Raw genomic sequence first — 16,986 nt, 5'->3', positions numbered from 1 at the left:
GTGTCAGGTTACAGCACCCTTTCCTCCCTCCCAGCAGAACTCCATATGTGGCGAGGGCACAGGTTTCTGTGAAGCTTGGCGTCTCCCTAGGAAGCATCACTGGCACAAAAAGCAGCCTTCCTGCAGCGTCTTGTCCCTCGGCTTTCAGATTTAAGCCCAAGAAAATCATGGGTCTTAAAAGCCTTCGCAGAAAACTGAAGGGTAGTAGCACTTGTGTCTGAGCGCAAGCAATACCAGGCTGTTGCTTGCTATTGCTTACCATGATAGATTTTTTTTTATATATTTATTTTATTTTACTAATTTTTTGTGGTATTGGGGATTGAACCCAGTGGCATTCTACCTATCAGCTACACCCTGCAGCTCTATTTTTTTTTAATTTGAAACAGGGTCTCCCTAACTTGCAGAGGGCCTCACTAAGTAGCTGAGGCAGGCCGCAAACCCCAATCCTCCTGCCTCAACCTCCTAAGAATAGGAATACAAGTGTGCACCACCACCCCTGGCTTATATATTTTTATTTTAAATTTATTTTTCTGCAGCACTGATGATTGAACCCAGAGGCATTCTACCTCTGCTCTACACTCTTAACCCTATTTTTTTAATTCTTAATTTTGAAACAGATTCTCACTGAGTCGCAAGGGGCCTCATTAAGTAGCTGAGGCTGTCTGCGAACCATAATCCTCCTGTCTCAGCCTCCCAGATGCTGGGATTACAACTGTGTGCCACCACGCCCAGCCATAATATTTCTTAATAGGAAATAAGTATTGGTAACAATGAGGAGAAACTGGAACCCATTCTGGCTGGGAACGCCGTGGATAACGTTTTATACAGTTCCTCAACAAGCCAAGGAGAATTAGCTGCTCCTGTTACCAGGTGAAAGACTTTAATATTATTCCCTGGGCGGCACTTCAGTTCTTGCTCCTCTGCATAAAAACCATTCACACAGAAAAAGCACCTGTGCAAGCTCAGGAGGTTTTTTGTGTGAGAAAGGCACCACAGGACCTGAGGAAGGGGAAGGTCAGAGCAGCAGGATTGCCTTCCAGAGGCTGGAGTTGCCCACGTGATGAGCTTTACTCCCGGACAGCCTCTCCCCCATGCACCTGTATTTGGGGAAGTTACCATCTCTTTCCACTGCACCTTAGTGAGTTTAAATGTCTTCTACCCTCCAACGGGGACAGGGCTTTAAAGTGGGGCTCTACTCGTGGGCTTAGCTTTACCCATCCAGCCCAGCCAGTCTACCTGCTAATGTCCAACTAGCTCCTAACATTCCCAGGGAACCCTGCCCGCAGGTTCATTACACGCACCACGAGATCAGAGCTGCTCGGGGGCTCAGGCACCAGCGCATTCCCACAAATGTGAACTCAGAGGCCTCGGGCCCCACGGCTCTTAGAAGCTAAGCATATGGGTAAATCGGGTGATGAGCACGGTCTTCGGGTTCTAATGGGGAGAAAGCTATGCATAATCCGTGGGAGTGCGCACTACATTGTACTAATGCTTACAGCACATTTACAAAGTAATGCTTTACCAAGTTGTGCTTACTTTGTGCCAAGACCTGTGGCGAGTCCTTTTATGTACGATGGCTCATTTAGTTTACAATGATAGCTCTGAGATGGAGGAACTCTTGACCCTCATTTTAGAAGAGATAAACCCAGGCAAAGAGAAAGTTAAAACTTGCCCAAGGTCAGGTGACTTACAAGCGGCAAAGCCAGAAATCAAACGCAGGCAATTTGGCGGCTCTGGGCTCTGTGGCTTACCCCATCTGCATTAACTCAGCGAGCACTGTGTCTGGGGTCACATTTGCTGTAGACGAAGGTTGATCAGTAAGGTGAGATGCAGTCTCAAGGTCAGCCATGGCCAACATTTTGTTTTTAATTGGAAATTAGTACGCTAGCTCTCTAAATACTCTTTGGAGACAGATACTGGTATTTTTCTATCAAACAGACTCAGGGAAGATAAAGGATTGAAAAGATCCTTATGTCCTTTAGCCTGTTTCCTAGTGTGGGAATTGTACCATGAGAGCTTTTAGTTGGGTGTTGGGTTACTTTTGTTTTAGTTTACTGGGTATGTATCACTAAGTTTTGCACTGATGGTCAGAGAGAGCCTTTCAAAGCAGATTGCTCTTACCACTCCATCACTTCTGCTTAACTTCTGAATATTAGAAAAAAATGGTAGCAGGTGAAGGACTTCTCAAGTGGGCAAAGATGGTCGGTCTCCTTCCCATCACAACTTCTTCCTTTCTTTGATGTCAAGAAAGCTGCTCTAATAACAGGTTAAAATTTTAAGGGGGCTAGTTAATATGTGCAGGTTGTATGGAAATATTAAAGTGATTTAAGCTGCCAAGCGTTCATCTTAGAGGTTTAAAAATGTCTGTTGTTTGTAGGAAAGTAAGCCTTTACAGCCTAATCTGTCATACGGCATCCTCTAAGTTCCCCAGGAATATGGAAATAGAGATCTTGCTCCAATTCAAGCCCGTGAGAAAACTCGAGAACACAGCTCCTCGCTTTGCTCCAGGTCTGAGCATCCCACAGAGAAGCCCTCTTCTTGACCACCTCCTGTTTGTCTCTTTCCGGCCAGGGCTGCTTAACGACACCCAACTCCCCGTCTCTACGCTCACGGTCCCTCACGCTGGGTCCATCCCTCTCCCTGGGCAACATCTCAGGGGTGTCGGTGAAGTCGGAGATGAAGAAGCGCAGAGCCCCTCCTCCTCCAAGTCCAGGGCCATCGGTTCAAGACAAGTCATCGGAAAAGGTAAGGGACCGCGTGGCCTCCAGGCTTCTTGTGAACAGTCCACTCGACTCTCCAGCAGCTCCCCGGAAACACTGTGATTCCTCACATCTGTGATTTGAGCAAGCCAAGTGTTGACGGTGAACTTTTGAGCTTTATTTAGAATTTAGAGGTGAGATATCACTCGGCTCCAGTGATGGAAGGCAGAAAGCTATTTTGGGACCTTCAGTATTTAAGACCTGTGCTTGTGGATTAACATGTATTCTATTTTAGCCCTGAAATTTGGGTGCAAGGGTGTCAGTGTGGTGAGAAAGGCACAGAGGTAAAGGGCGCCTCAAAAATCTGAGGTTTGTAGGAGATAGAGATGATATGTAATCCACAGATGCCCCAAATTCAGGTTCACAGGAGAGCTGAGAATATTTCTGCATATTGAGTTGCCTTGAGTGCGCCATGAAATGTGTTTTGTGAGCCCCGTAGATAAGAAGCGTCCTTTGTAACGTTTATCTTCAGAGTCACTGAAGGGCTTTGCAAACCATGGAGCCATTAGTGCTAATGGGGGAGGCTTATCTTCTGCAGCAAGTTCCTTCCCCCTGGTCCTCGCTGGGCCTTTCTGCTGAGGCTTGAAAATATTGAGACATCAAATTCTCTCTTTCAGGTTTACTTTTGACAGTAAACCATCAAACTGTGGCTTCACGTATTCAGTGTCAGTTGCCCTTGGCCAACCATGATTTGAAAAGACTGGATGGAAAATTTCAGAAACAACTGACAAATTTTGAAGTTCATGCTTTTCAGAGTAGCATTGTGAAATCGCACCCGGTGACACCGTGTCCTGCCTGGAATGGGACTCATCCCTTTGTCCAGTGTATTCACTCTGTATACCTTACCCACCTGTTCCTCGTCTAGTAGCCGACTCCATTACAATCAATGGTCTCAGTTTAAAAGGATTTTAAGTCACCCTCATTTTATATTTAATAGTGGTTCTAACGAGCAAGAATAGCCACGCCAATGGTTAGGATATGCCACAGAGAAGCTATAAAGGGTTTTCTTCAAGGAAAAAAGTAAAATTTTATCATACGCATGTATGTAGGTAGAGAAAAATACATTGAGTATACAGGGTTTTCACTATATGAGGTTTCAGGCCTCCATTGGGGAGGGGTCTTAGAATATTCCCCCCACAGAGAAAAGGGGAAATTATCATTTCTGTTTTCCCAACTTAGAATGTAGCACCGCCAACAACATAAAGTATGATATTTATTATTCTAGGCTCCTCTTCTCTCAGGCGAAGTGTGGCAGGGACCATCTTCAGGGATGGACATTGGACTCAGACGTTCAATTCTGAAAAAGTGTCTCTGACCAAGGATCTAGATCCTTCCTTTCTTACTCATGAAATCTCTTTCCCTTAAAATATACTAGAAACGAACTCCATGCCTCTGGAATCTGGACCTGGCCCCACGGGTCTCGGTTCCGAGTCACCGCAGTGGCTCTCAGGGGCAGGGTTCTGACATTCCACTCCACCTCCTGACTGTCTGCCTCCATCGCACTTCACAAATCCATCCTCTGGTTGTCTTTCTTCATGGGCTCTACTTTCCCCTGCGTTTCAGAGGCTGCCTGTCCCCAGCTACAGAACCTTTTACTTATGCCCCTAGACTTTTGTCACCAGACCCTGTCATGAAACACATTTTAGAAGAAAATGCTTGGCTTCCAGCATGATAGCCACTTTCTGCATTTCCCAGCTATGTTTTAGTCACGGTGCTCATAGGTAGGTGCTGGTGAGCGTGGCTCAGTCATGCCGATGGAATGCGAAGCTGTTTCCTGGGATTGTCCGCAGTGCGCCTCTTTGATTGGCTCGGTTTAGATACTGAATTCTCCTAACATTCAGATCACCTCAGTATATTTTCTGTCTTCAGTTACACAGCCCCGGTGAATTCTTTTTTTTTTTTTCCTTTTGTTTGGGATTTATTTATTTATTTATTTTTAGTAGCAAAAAAGTATGAGTTCCAGGCTCAATTATTATGTAAGCGTTTTTTCCATTAAGAACTGTACTTTCTTAATGTGATAGAATGTAGATACTGAGTGGCATCTAGTTTTTAAAATTTATTCTGTCTACCTGGATGTGGTGGTGTACACTTGTCATCCCAGTACTTGGGAGGCTAAGACAGGAGGATCGCAGGTTTGTGGCCAGCCTTAGCTACTTAGTGAAGGAAGCCCTCTCCAACTTATTGAGATTTCAAAATAAAGAAAACAACAACAACAACAAAAAAATAGAACTGGGAGTGTAACTCAGAGACAGAGTGCTCCTGGGTTCAATACCCAGTACCACACACACACACACACACACACACACACACACACACACACACTATTCTGTCTGAAAAAGATGTACTTTTCTGTCTCTAATGTAGTCACAGTAGGTATAGCCTGCTTGACTGCGAAATACACAATAACTAGAAAGCTGGGAATTCTGAATGAAAACAAGTACTAGTTTACGTCCTGTAGAACAAACAGCGTTCCCTCGGAGGCAGTAAAAGCCTTTCACTGAAATCTGTTTTATTTGGTACACAATATGTGGAGAAATTGGCTCGAGGAAACTATCTCCTCTTTTAAGCATATGAGTGGCATATTCATTAGACTTAAGTATTTGCTATGAACATTTTTTAAATGATAGGTATTTTGTTCTTTATTAAATTCTGGGAAAGGAACCCAAAAAGGTATTGTTGCAGTTGTTGCGGAAAAACATCAATTCCTTCTTCATAAACTTCCTCCCAAATAAAGATAAGATGTTTGTTTGGAAAGCCTTATTTATATGCAACGGTTACTAACACCAATGTCCAGAATAAGGAGGAAAGGCCTGTTTTCAAACCCATGACTAGTTGATGGCTGGGCGTGGTGGCGCACGCTTGCAGTCCCAGTCATTGGGAGGCTGAGACAGGAGGATCACAGGTTCGTGGTGAGCCTCAGCTACTTGGTGAGGCCCTTTGCAACTTAGTAAGACCCTGTTTCAAAATAAAGAATAAAAAATAGGGCTGGAGGTGTAGCTCAGAGGTAGAATGACCCTGGGTTTAGTTCAGCAAAAAAAAAAAAAAAAAGACTAGTTTATAAGAAGATAAGAATGCTTAGGTTTTCATATTTTAAAAAACTATTTTTTCTTATCAATTAGATGGGAAAATTTAATATTTACTTAACCATGTCTTAAAGATGGGAAAATTGTAGTCATCTTTTAATTCATCTGAAACATTTTTTAAGTATAATCGTGATATCAGTATCTGTTACCTGATCATGTGTTCCTAATTTGACCACTAGTATTTGTGATTTCTAGAAGTATTTTCAAAATAAAAATTTAAATAGGCTAGGTAGTGCACGCTTGTAATCCCAGCATTTGGAAGACTGAGAGGAGGATCTGGGTTCGCGGACAGCCTCAGCTACTTCATGAGCCATCCACAACTTAGTGAGACCCTGTTTCAAAATAAAGAATTAAAAATAGGGCTGGGGGGGGTGTGAATCAGAGGTAGAGTGCCCCTGGGTTCCATCCCCAGCACCACACACACACAAAGGGCAGGGTGTATAGCTCAGAAGTAGAATACTACTGGGTTCAAACCCCAGGAAAGGAAGGAAGGGAGGGAGCAAGGGAAGAAGGAAGGAAAGAAGAGAGAGAAAATAAAACAAAAGAAGGAAAGAAAGTCACTGAGCAAAAGAATTGTGTCTCTATTGCACATAAATGCTTTTTTCTTGCTGTTTTCCCTGTTTGTTGTTTTGCCGTTTGTGAATGCCTGCACATCAGGTGTCTGGTCTAACCTGGCAAGTGCGCTAGCTCTGATGTCCTTCCTCCCTTGAGCTGGGGAGTCCAGACCAGGCCGCGCTGCACGTCTGAGGCCCGCAGCCGGGGCCTCTGGGAGACTTCGCACCTGCCCCACTCTCGTGTGCGCAGGCAGCACCATCCCTTCTCCACCTGCGAGATGAACGCATGTGCACTCAGGGTGCAGGCGCCTTCCCTCTGTACCTTTGTTACAGGAGATTAAAAGGCTCAGATACAGGAGATTAAAAGGGGGTGTCCGCATCAAAGCAGGGACCCACCTGAGCGTGTGAATCTGCTTGGAGCTCTATGCAGCAGCTGACTGCCAGGATTTCCCCTCTCCTGTGGCCCAAGGCTTCCCACTTCCTCCCCTGCTACTTGAGTAGCCAGGCTTTGTGTTCTAAAATACCACGGGGCTGTGTTTCCTTTTCATGTTAGAGCGGCCGTCCTGGGAAGGTCAGGAACAATGCCTGGTGTCAGGGATGAGAACTCAGACACACACCATTCCCCAAGAAGGCTGAGTGGGTCAGATCAGGCCCTGAGCCTCCCGCAGCCTCCGGGATGCCAGGCACCTCCCCACACGCCATGAAACCCAGCCCTCCTATAAAGGCGCTCTGTACTGAGGCGGACGATCTGCGCCTCCAAACCACAGAAAATGGCCCCTGCCCTGGAAGACGGTGGTGTGTGCAGACCAGGACAGCAGCCAGAGCCATGGGAGTCCCCACTGGCCACACAGGTTTCTAGAATTCTATCCTGATGCTATCCCAGGGAAACTGCTGGTCCTAAAGACCCACCATTGGTCAGATCGGGACCAGAGGCTGTCCTGGGTGAATGTCCCAACAGGTGGCCTGCACTTCATGGATAAAGTCTTAGCAGAGAAAGATTATCCCTCCTGGCTGCCAGGGTTTTAACTGCAAAATCAATTGGAGAAGCCAAATCAATGAAAGTTAATGGGTACCAAAATAACCTAAGATAGCAGTAATAAATTCTAGGATTCTTTTTGGGCTTGGCCAACTTGCCTTTGAATCTACATTCTAAAGTGAAGAGTTGTGTCCTTTATAAATGGCAAATATTCCAGGTATTAAAATATAACTGCCTTTTAGGTCGATTAAACCAAACTAGCACAAAACTTAAGTATTTGGATTTTTTTTTTTGCATTACTGGGGATGGAACCCAGGAGCATTTTACCTCCGAGCTATACCCCCAGCCCTATTTTTTACTCTATTTTGAAACAGGGTCTCACTGAATTGCAAAGGGCCTCACTAAGTAGCAGCTGAGGCCATCCCCCACTCTCAGACTCCTGAATGCTGGGATTACAAGCCTGTGCCACCACGCACCTCTTTAGTATTTGGATATATATGGATTAATGTTTAAATAAACAGCCAAAGAGAGGTTCTGTTTACGTTCTAAAATGTGGAAACCTAAACACATTGATGACTGTCCAGGACAATCCCTTTTTTTTTTTTTTTTTTTTTTTTTTTTTAGTATTGGGGGAGTAGAAGTGCTGAGCAGGCATCTCTGGTGTTTGGGAGGGTTCCTTCCACCCTGGAGATGGTGGAGGTGAGGGCGGCATTGTGTTCAGAGTCTTGGAGGAAACCGAGCAAGCTCCTGTCCAGCACAAACATCCGTGGGAGCCCGAGGCGCCCGGTGTCCCGGCGCAGAGCCTGTGAAAGTGTTGGTGGTGGCAACAGACAGCAGGGCGGCCGGCCCAGAGAGCGCAGGGAGGAAACGCAGCTATTTTCGTTTCTGAGCGTCCACCTCTTGTTTATGGGTCCTCTCCTCTCTGACCCTTGCTGCTAAGGAAGCAAGCGCTGGTTGGAAGGAGATTAGAGCCCTGCCTACTTTGAGCTGTCCCCGAGAGTCGCATTTCAAAGAAGGCTGTCTTTGAGAAAAATCAGACTGAGACGTGAACTGGCCACTTCCCTGCCCGGTCGGTCACATTTGGTGGCATGGAGAAAATGGAGCTTTGCGTTGGGGTTGCGCTGTTCAGTGCCCACTGTTGTGACGCCACCCGCTCACCACTGTGGCTGTGCATACCAATCATGTCCACGGTCAGTTTGTCTTTATAAAGGAAACTGGGAAGCTTGTCATCCCAGAATCCGGGAGGGAGGCTAAGACGGGAGGACGGCGGTTCGCAAACAACCTCAGCTACTTACTGAGGCCCTCTGCAACTCAGTGAGACCCTGTTTCAAAATAAAAAATAAAAAGTAGGGCTGGGGTGTAGCTGGGAGGTGGAAGGCCTCTGGGTTCCATCCCCAGTACCACAAAATAAAAATAAAAAAAGAGGGCTGCAGGGTAGTGAAGAGGTAGAATACTTCTCCAGTACCACAAAAAAGATCACTTGTCTTAATCTTACAAGGTAAAATATCTTAAAATATCCTTGCTTTCTTTGAAGGACACTTATCTTTGGAAGTTGTGGCCTAGTTGGGAAATACCAGGTGCCAACTTGCCCTGGACTTCTAATTTAAGCAGCTTTCTTGACTTTTGGAGCAGTAAATGACCTTCGTGTTTTCAGACTTTTGAGATCCTCCTTAACCAAGCTCACACCATCGGAGTCTGTGAAGCTTTTACTTCTGTGTGTCAAGAGACACCATCAGTAGGCTGAACAAGCAGCCTGCAAAACTGGAGATAGTATTTGTAAATCGCCTATCTGATAGGGGATTAATATTCAGAATATATGAAGGACTTACAAGTCAACAACAGGAAGAATAATCAACTGTTAAAAAATAAATGAATAAGTAAATAAGCAAAGGTCTTGTATGGACATTTCTCCCAATAAAATACATAGAAGACCAGTAAGCACATGAAAAGGAGCTCATCATTAGGATAATACAAATCAGAACCATAGTGAGATAGAACCTCACACTTATGGGGTGGCTACTGTCAAAAATCAGAAAAAAGAGGCAGATGTGGCGGTGCACACCTGTATCGCTAGTACTTGGGAGGCTGAGACGAGGATCGCAGGTTCAGCCCAGCCTCTGCAACTTAACGAGACACTCGGCAACCTAACGAGACCCTGTTTCCAAAACAAAAATAAAAAGAACTGGTGGAATCGCTGGGAGGAAGATCACCCCTGGGTTCAATCCCCAGCACCATACACACACATGAAAAAAAAAATTATCGAAGAGGAGAGAAAAGGAAGTGCTGGCAAAGATGGAGAAAGTCTGGAACCTTCCACACCATTCCAGGGAATGCAAAATGGCACGGCCTGTGAGGAGGACAGCATGGCAGTCCTTGAAAAACTGAAAACGTAACTACTACGTGGCCCAGCAATGCCCCCTGCCATACACCCAAGGACATTGAAAGCAGGGCCTCAGAGTGCAATTTGCACACTCGTGTTGATACCAGCATTATTTACAATATCCAAAAGATAGGAGAAACCCAAGTGTCCATCAAAGAACAAATGAATAAATAAAATACGGCACACCTACACTCTTGTTCAGCTTTTTTTGTTTTTTTGCAGTACTGGGGATTGAACCCAGGGGCATACTACCTTTGAGCTACACCCCAGCCCTGTTTTTTACTCTTTATTTTGAATCATGGACTCACTAAGTTGCAGAGGGCCTCACTAAGTAGCTGAGGCTGGCTGCAAACCTACAATCCTCCTGTCTCAGCCTCCCAAGTACTGGGGTTACAAGTGTGGCCACCACGCCCAGCTTCTTGTTCAGCTTTTAAAAGAAAATAAATTCTGACACTTGAGGCAATGGAGGGACCTTAAAGACATGGTGTTAATGATGAATGAGCAGGTTGCAGTCAGATTCCAAGCAGCCAAGCTCAGGAGAAGACGACTAAACTGAAGACTGGCTCACCACCCAACAGATTGTACTTCAAACGTGAAACCTATCAACTGTTTCCCTGCAAAAAAAAAAAAAAAAAAAAAAAAAAAAAAAAAAAAAAAGAATTGCTATTATCAAACAAGAAAAAGAAAAAATCAGAAGAGAAAGGAAGAGATTATTTTTTTTTACTTTGGAATATAAGAGAAACTAGAGTCTCTCCTAAGGATAATATTCAGTGTCTAAGATGCAAGCCAAAATTGCTCAATGTGTGACAAGCCAGTGGAATGTGAGCTATTTTCACCAGAAACAAACTTTTAGATGACCCAGATGTTGTATTGTTTTTTCAAAAGCACCATAGTTTATGACTATGGTTAATGACAGAAAAAGAGACATGCTTATAATGAATGAAAAATAGAAAAGTATCAGAAGGTAAGAACTGTAAAAAAGAACTAAGTGCAAATTCTAAAATTAAAAAAATGAATAACTAATATAAAATTTTCACTCTGTATGCTTAACAACAGGATGCGGATGACAAGAGGAGGAGGTAATAAATAGCAAAGATAGATCAATTAAAATTTTCTAATTTTAAGAGTGACAATTTTTCAAAATTATTGAGCCACAAAGACCTTTGGGACACTACTATTAGACCTGATAGTTATCAGTAGAGTCCCAGAAGAAAAGAAAAAAAAATACTTGAAGAAACAAAGGCAAATTTTTTTGCAAATTTTATGAAACACATCAAAGTTCAAAAGTTCAGTGAATCCAAACCAATATAAATCAAAAGAAAGTGGCACAGTACAATGAGATTGGTTAAAATTAGACTTAAGGGAGGGGGAAATCTTATCACCAAGTAGAGAAAGCGCTTGTCCTCAAATCCTAGGTGCGTGTGGGAATGGAGTACTTCTCTCCCCTGATACAGCCCAAGATAGCCCCTGGTTTAAGCCAATGGAAAAAGTCGATTGGAATTAGTTTAGTGCCAAAGAAAATATTGTCATCGAGAGCTTGGAACCTTTTCTATAAATTCCATGGCTTACAATGCCCTGGCGAGGTGTAACAAGGGCAGATGCAGACCCTCCAGCAACCAAGCTCATAGCTTCTGTGACGTACTAAAGAAAATCGTCCAATGAGGACCCATACTGCGTGTGTATGTGTGCGCACATACATGATGTATGTGTGCATGTGTGTGTGTTTGTTCTACCTACATGTCACATTTTATATTTTTTTAATTCTGAAACAAGCTTTTGCGGAGTTGCTGAAGGTCTAAGTAAATTGCTGAGGCTAGCCTGGGACCCACCGTCCTCCTATCTCAGCCTCCTCAGGACAGGCATATAGCACCGTACCATGTGGACCCACATGGTAATTTTAAATTAAAAAGAGCTGCAGCAAAGTAAAAAAGCATCTCGATAAAGGAGTCAGTCCACGAGAAAGATTTAGTAACCATATGTGTCGATGTGCATGATAATAATGGAACTGTGAAGTAGGTAGGCCAGAATTGACAGAAAAAGAAAAAACACAACCATATTAAAGAATTGCAAAGCCAAAAAAAATTTCTCAGAACAACTGGATAAAATAGTAGTAGTAGTAGTAGTAGTAGTAGTAGTAGTAGTAGTAGTAATCGGGAAAGAGAGGATCTGACTGATGCCAGCAACTTCAAATATGAATGATTTTCATAGACCGATGTATCCAGCAGCTGCAAAGCACATGATTTCTTTGGGTACAATGTGGTTTGTACTAACAAATCTCAGTACATTTAGAAGGACTTACATCATATAGAGTATTAAATCAGAAATCAACAATGGTAGCATACATGTGTAGGAAAACCACAAATATTTTGTAACTAAAAACACTTCTAAATAACCTAACGCAAGCCAGGCATGGTGACACATACTTGTAATCCCAGTGCTTAGGAAGCAGAGACAGGAGGATCACAGGTTTGAGGCCAGCCTCGGAAACTTAGTGAGGCTCTCCACAACTTAGTGAGACCTTGTTTCAAATAAAAATTAAACTAGAGTTTGGAGGGTATAGCTGGGAGGTAGAATACCCCTGGGCTCAATCTCAAAAATAAAATAATATAACCTAAGAAGGGCACCAAGGACTGTGTGACTGTATGCCATTGTCAACACGATCCCCATTAGGATGTGAGACTCTAGTGCACCAATAAAATAAAATAAATAACCTAAGTCAAAGAAGATATCACAAAGCAAACTATTTTGAGCTGAATGAAAATGGAAACACAACATATTAGAATCTATAGGATACATCTACAGCAGTGCTCAAAGGGACATTTTTAACTTTAAATGTTATATTAGAAGAAAAGTGTTAATCAAAGATTTAAGATTCCACCTTAAGATGGGAGAAAAAGTAGGACAAGATAAACACAAAGAAAGCATAGAGATATAGAAAGGAGCAGAAAGCAATGAGACCCAAAGTAGGAGGATGATAGAGCTACTGGTGAAAGCAGAGGTCTTCTGAAATGATCAAATAACCCACTGCCATCGAGAATGATCTGGGAAATAGAGAAGAAGAATGATAAAATTGAGGCTGAATGAGGGCTTATTGATAGCTTCTACATTAAAAAGACAATAAGGAAATGCTGTGAACGTTGCACCAACAGCCGCACAAATGTACCTGAAATGAACACATTCCTTGAAAGATAGAACTTACTAAAATTGACAAAAAGCCGAAATAAATCTGAATTGCACACTGAATATCATGCCGATTGTAATTCCAGTGACTATTTATCATCGGCACCTACGTTCATCTGTTCAGTGAAATATTTCAAGTTTCTGCTGTATGCCCCAGAGGAGGGCTGAGATGTCCAAGCTGGAGCTGAGACACAGAAAATAACACAACATAAATACATGACATAGAAAACATTAATACAGTAAGTACAGTGAGGACAATACATCAGAGATGAGGTGAAACCGTGATGTTCCAGGGTGGCACATTTAGTGTGCCAAGGACTAAACGCTTAGGAGAAGTGGCCGCGTGGTCTCCTGGGGAACGCAGATACTAAGCACAGGAAACCCTTTCCCTGAGGTTAAGAGTCAGGGCAAACTTTGAGGTCCAGCATACACCATTCGTAAGGAAGTTTCCAGGTTAGGCTTTTCATTAGTTTTTTTTTTTTTCTTTTTTCATAAAAGAGGTAAAAGTTAAGAAACAAGATGATCCTATTTGTCTTGTACTGGGATTTGTTTCTTTCACAGCTTAAGAAAAAATGAACTTCATAGACTTATTTCTATAGCAAGAGGAGGAATGCACGGAGATCTCACCCTGCCTGGCCATCTTTAAGAGCTGTACACCTGATGCAGGCCAGGGTGTGGACATTGGTCCCTGGAGAGATGGGATGCTGTATGACATTATCCACCGCTGTCTTGGCAGTATTTCTTTCAGATAAGGAAATGCCTTCCAACAAAGCAGAGCCTCGCTGAGCATGTTTACAATAGCCCTGAATAAACACAGTGAACTATGACCCCAGTTCATGCAAAGAACTCATGAAAACTTCTTTTAGCTTCAGGAAATACCTTGTGCAAAACTCTCCTATACTGTTATCTTAGAGAAGTAGTCTAGCCGGGAGTGGTGGCGCATGTTTGTGATCCCAGTACTCGGGAGGCCGAGACAAGAGGATCACAGGTTCATGGCCAGCCTCGGCTACTTAATGAGGCCCTCCGCAACTTAGTGAGACCCTACTTCCAAATAAAGAGTTAAAAATAAGACTGGGAGTGTAGCTTGAAGGAAGGGTGCCCCTCGGTTCAATCCCCAGTACTGCAAAATAAAATAGTCTTGGTGTGGACTTCTGGGCAACTATGATAGAGTTACTTGTTTAAATTGTCTCCTAAGTATGAGATATTTGCTTTGGGAAATGCTCTGTGGTCCAATGCCCAAGAACACGTGCTACTTCTGGATCTGGGACACGTGAGATCCAGCTCTCAGATGGTGACTGCTGGCTGGGAGGATCAGGTGGGATGTTCTGGAAAACACTCAAAGCTGCCGCCGATGGGCTCTGCATCTGAAGAGGGTGAAGATTTAGGGGATTCTTTCAACCCTAATGTGGGCCTTAGATCCTTAGTAGACAATGGATGCAAAATGTACAATCTTAGGCTACGTGGGAAAAATTATGCTTAATTCCAGCAAATTCAAGCTTGTTTCGTATTTGTAATTAACTAAAATATTTTTAGTAAGCCAAAAAAGTGCTGAGAGCAGCAAATAACTCATTTCTGTTTGAAAGAGAAATTGTTCTGAGTAATACTGAAAAGGACTGATGCTTGATAGAGAACTCATCGACCACAGAAAAATTCTCTTTTCAAATTCTGTTGTTTAGGTGGATATAAGAACAACAAAAGAAGTACAGTATTTATTGTGGTGTGTGTGTGTGTGTGTGTGTGTGTGTGTGTGTGTGTGTGTGTGTGTTTCTATTCAGCCTTCTATGTTTGCCAAAGCATGAAGGAACTACACTAGCAGTTATAACCCATGGAATTGGGTGACAGTAAAAACTCCCTGTCAACAAGAAACTCTAAAAGAGCACTGTTTTGTAACAGAGAGAGGGAGATTAGACAAAATAAAGAGTCTGATTTCTGAGGCTGAGACATGAGGATCTCAGATTCATAGGCAGCCTCAGCAACTTGATGAGGCCCTGTTTCAAAATGAAAAATAAAAATCAGGCTGGGGGTATAGCTCAGACATACAATGTCTCCGAGTTCACTCCTTGGTATGAAAAGAAAAAAAAAGAGTCTTATTTATTTATTTATTTATTTATTTATTTATTTATTTATTTTGTGGTACTGGGGATGGAACCCAGGGGCATTCTATCTCCGAGCTATATCCCCAGCCCTATTCTTTATTCTTTATTTTGAAACGGGATCTCGCTGAGTTGCAAAAGGTCTCACTAAGTAGCTGAGGCTGCCCACAAACCACGATCCTCCTGTTTCAGCCTCCCTAATTCTGGGTTTACAAGTGTGCACCACCATGCCCAGATTATGAGTCTAATTTATTAATGGAAACTTTATAAACACTAGCAATGGTAGTCCAGGAAATAATAGCTGATAGAAAAATGAGTCTTGCTGAAGTGGACATTTTCCGTGTGGCTATGTCCTTCACATGTTCTCAGTATTGGTGGGCACCGGATCATTCTCTTAAGACAGTTACTAGAGTCCCATACCTAAAATTGACACAACTTGCAATGAAGCATAGATGTCCCAGGAAGCCGTCATCACCGTGCAACCCAGACCCTGGGCGCATGGACACCAAGGTTACTGTGTAAAGCAAATGTGTCTCGGGCCCCTGACCTGTGCCAAGGAGCCTCCATCACCTCCAGATGACGGTTGACACTCGCATTGCCCACACCTCAAGGAAGATCTGTCATGTCAATATATTCATTTCTGTTCATGGTACTTTTTTATTTTCTTTGGGTTGGTGCATACATAAGGAGCATTCTTGAGGGGGGGTATCTGATGATGTTGGTGCATGCATTGTTATTAAGCTTAAGACAAGAGAACTAATGAGCAAGTGTTCAGGTCAAACCTGATGGTCCCTCCCTTGTGTGGCTCCTCCCTGAGCCTAGGGCCCTCCTCTCCTGCACCAGCTCCCCTGCGTGAGATGCCTGGGCCTGCTTTACATAGATGACACCGAGGGGTGCAAAGGTCCTCACACCACACCTAAACACAGAAGACTCCCACACCTAAACACAAAGGACCCCCACACCTAAACACAGAAGACTCACACAACTAAACACAAAGGACTCCCACACCTAAACACAGAAGACTCCCATACCTAAACACAAAGGACTACCACACCTAAACACAGAGGACTCCCACACCTAAACACAGAGGACTCCCACACCTAAACACAAAGGACTCCCACACCTAAACACAGAAGACTCACATACCTAAACACAAAGGACTCCCACACCTAAACACAGAGGACTCCCACACCTAAACACAGAAGACTCCCACACCTAAACACAAAGGACTCCCACACCTAAACACAGAAGACTCACATACCTAAACACAAAGGACTCCCACACCTAAACACAGAGGACTCCCATACCTAAACACAAAGGACTCCCACACCTAAACACAGAGGACTCCCACACCTAAACACAAAGGACTCCCACACCTAAACACAGAGGACTCCCACACCTAAACACAAAGGACTCCCACACCTAAACACAAAGGACTCCCACACCTAAACACAAAGGACTCCCACACCTAAACACAGAAGACTCCCACACATAAACACAGAGGACTACCACATGTAAACACAGAGGACTTCCACACCTAAACAGAGGACTCCCACACCTAAACACAGAGGACTCCCACACCTAAACACAGAGGACTCCCACACCTAAACACAAAGGACTCCCACACCTAAACACAGAGGACTCCCACACCTAAACAGAGGACTCCCACACCTAAACACAGAGAACTCCCACACCTAAACACAGAGGACTCCCACACCTAAACACAAAGGACTCCCACACCTAAACACAGAGGACTCCCACACCTAAACACAGAGGACTCCCACACATAAACACAGAGGACTACCACATGTAAACACAGAGGACTCCCACACCTAAACACAAAGGACTCCCACACCTAAACACAGAGGACTCCCACACCTAAACACAGAGGACTCCCACACCTAAACACAAAGGACTCCCACACCTAAACACAGAGGACTCCCACACATAAACACAGAGGA

General features: G+C 43.7%; 1 protein-coding gene across 1 annotated transcript in view; it reads left to right on the top strand.

Moving 5' to 3' along the window:
* LOC308267199 (protein cordon-bleu-like) overlaps positions 1 to 16,986 on the top strand; it is a gene marked incomplete at both ends in the record, with an annotated part of 75,221 nt that overhangs the window by 33,950 nt on the left and 24,285 nt on the right. The window contains one exon of the mRNA XM_080701762.1: positions 2,572 to 2,745. Within this exon, the coding sequence (XP_080557888.1) occupies positions 2,572 to 2,745 (174 nt within the window). The remainder of the gene's footprint in view (positions 1 to 2,571; positions 2,746 to 16,986) is intronic.

The sequence above is a fragment of the Muscardinus avellanarius genome, assembly GCF_963383645.1.
Source record: "Muscardinus avellanarius genome assembly, chromosome: 9".
Lineage (NCBI taxonomy): Eukaryota > Metazoa > Chordata > Mammalia > Rodentia > Gliridae > Muscardinus > Muscardinus avellanarius.
Note: the sequence above shows the minus strand (reverse complement) of the source record. Positions and strands in the feature narration are given on the sequence as shown.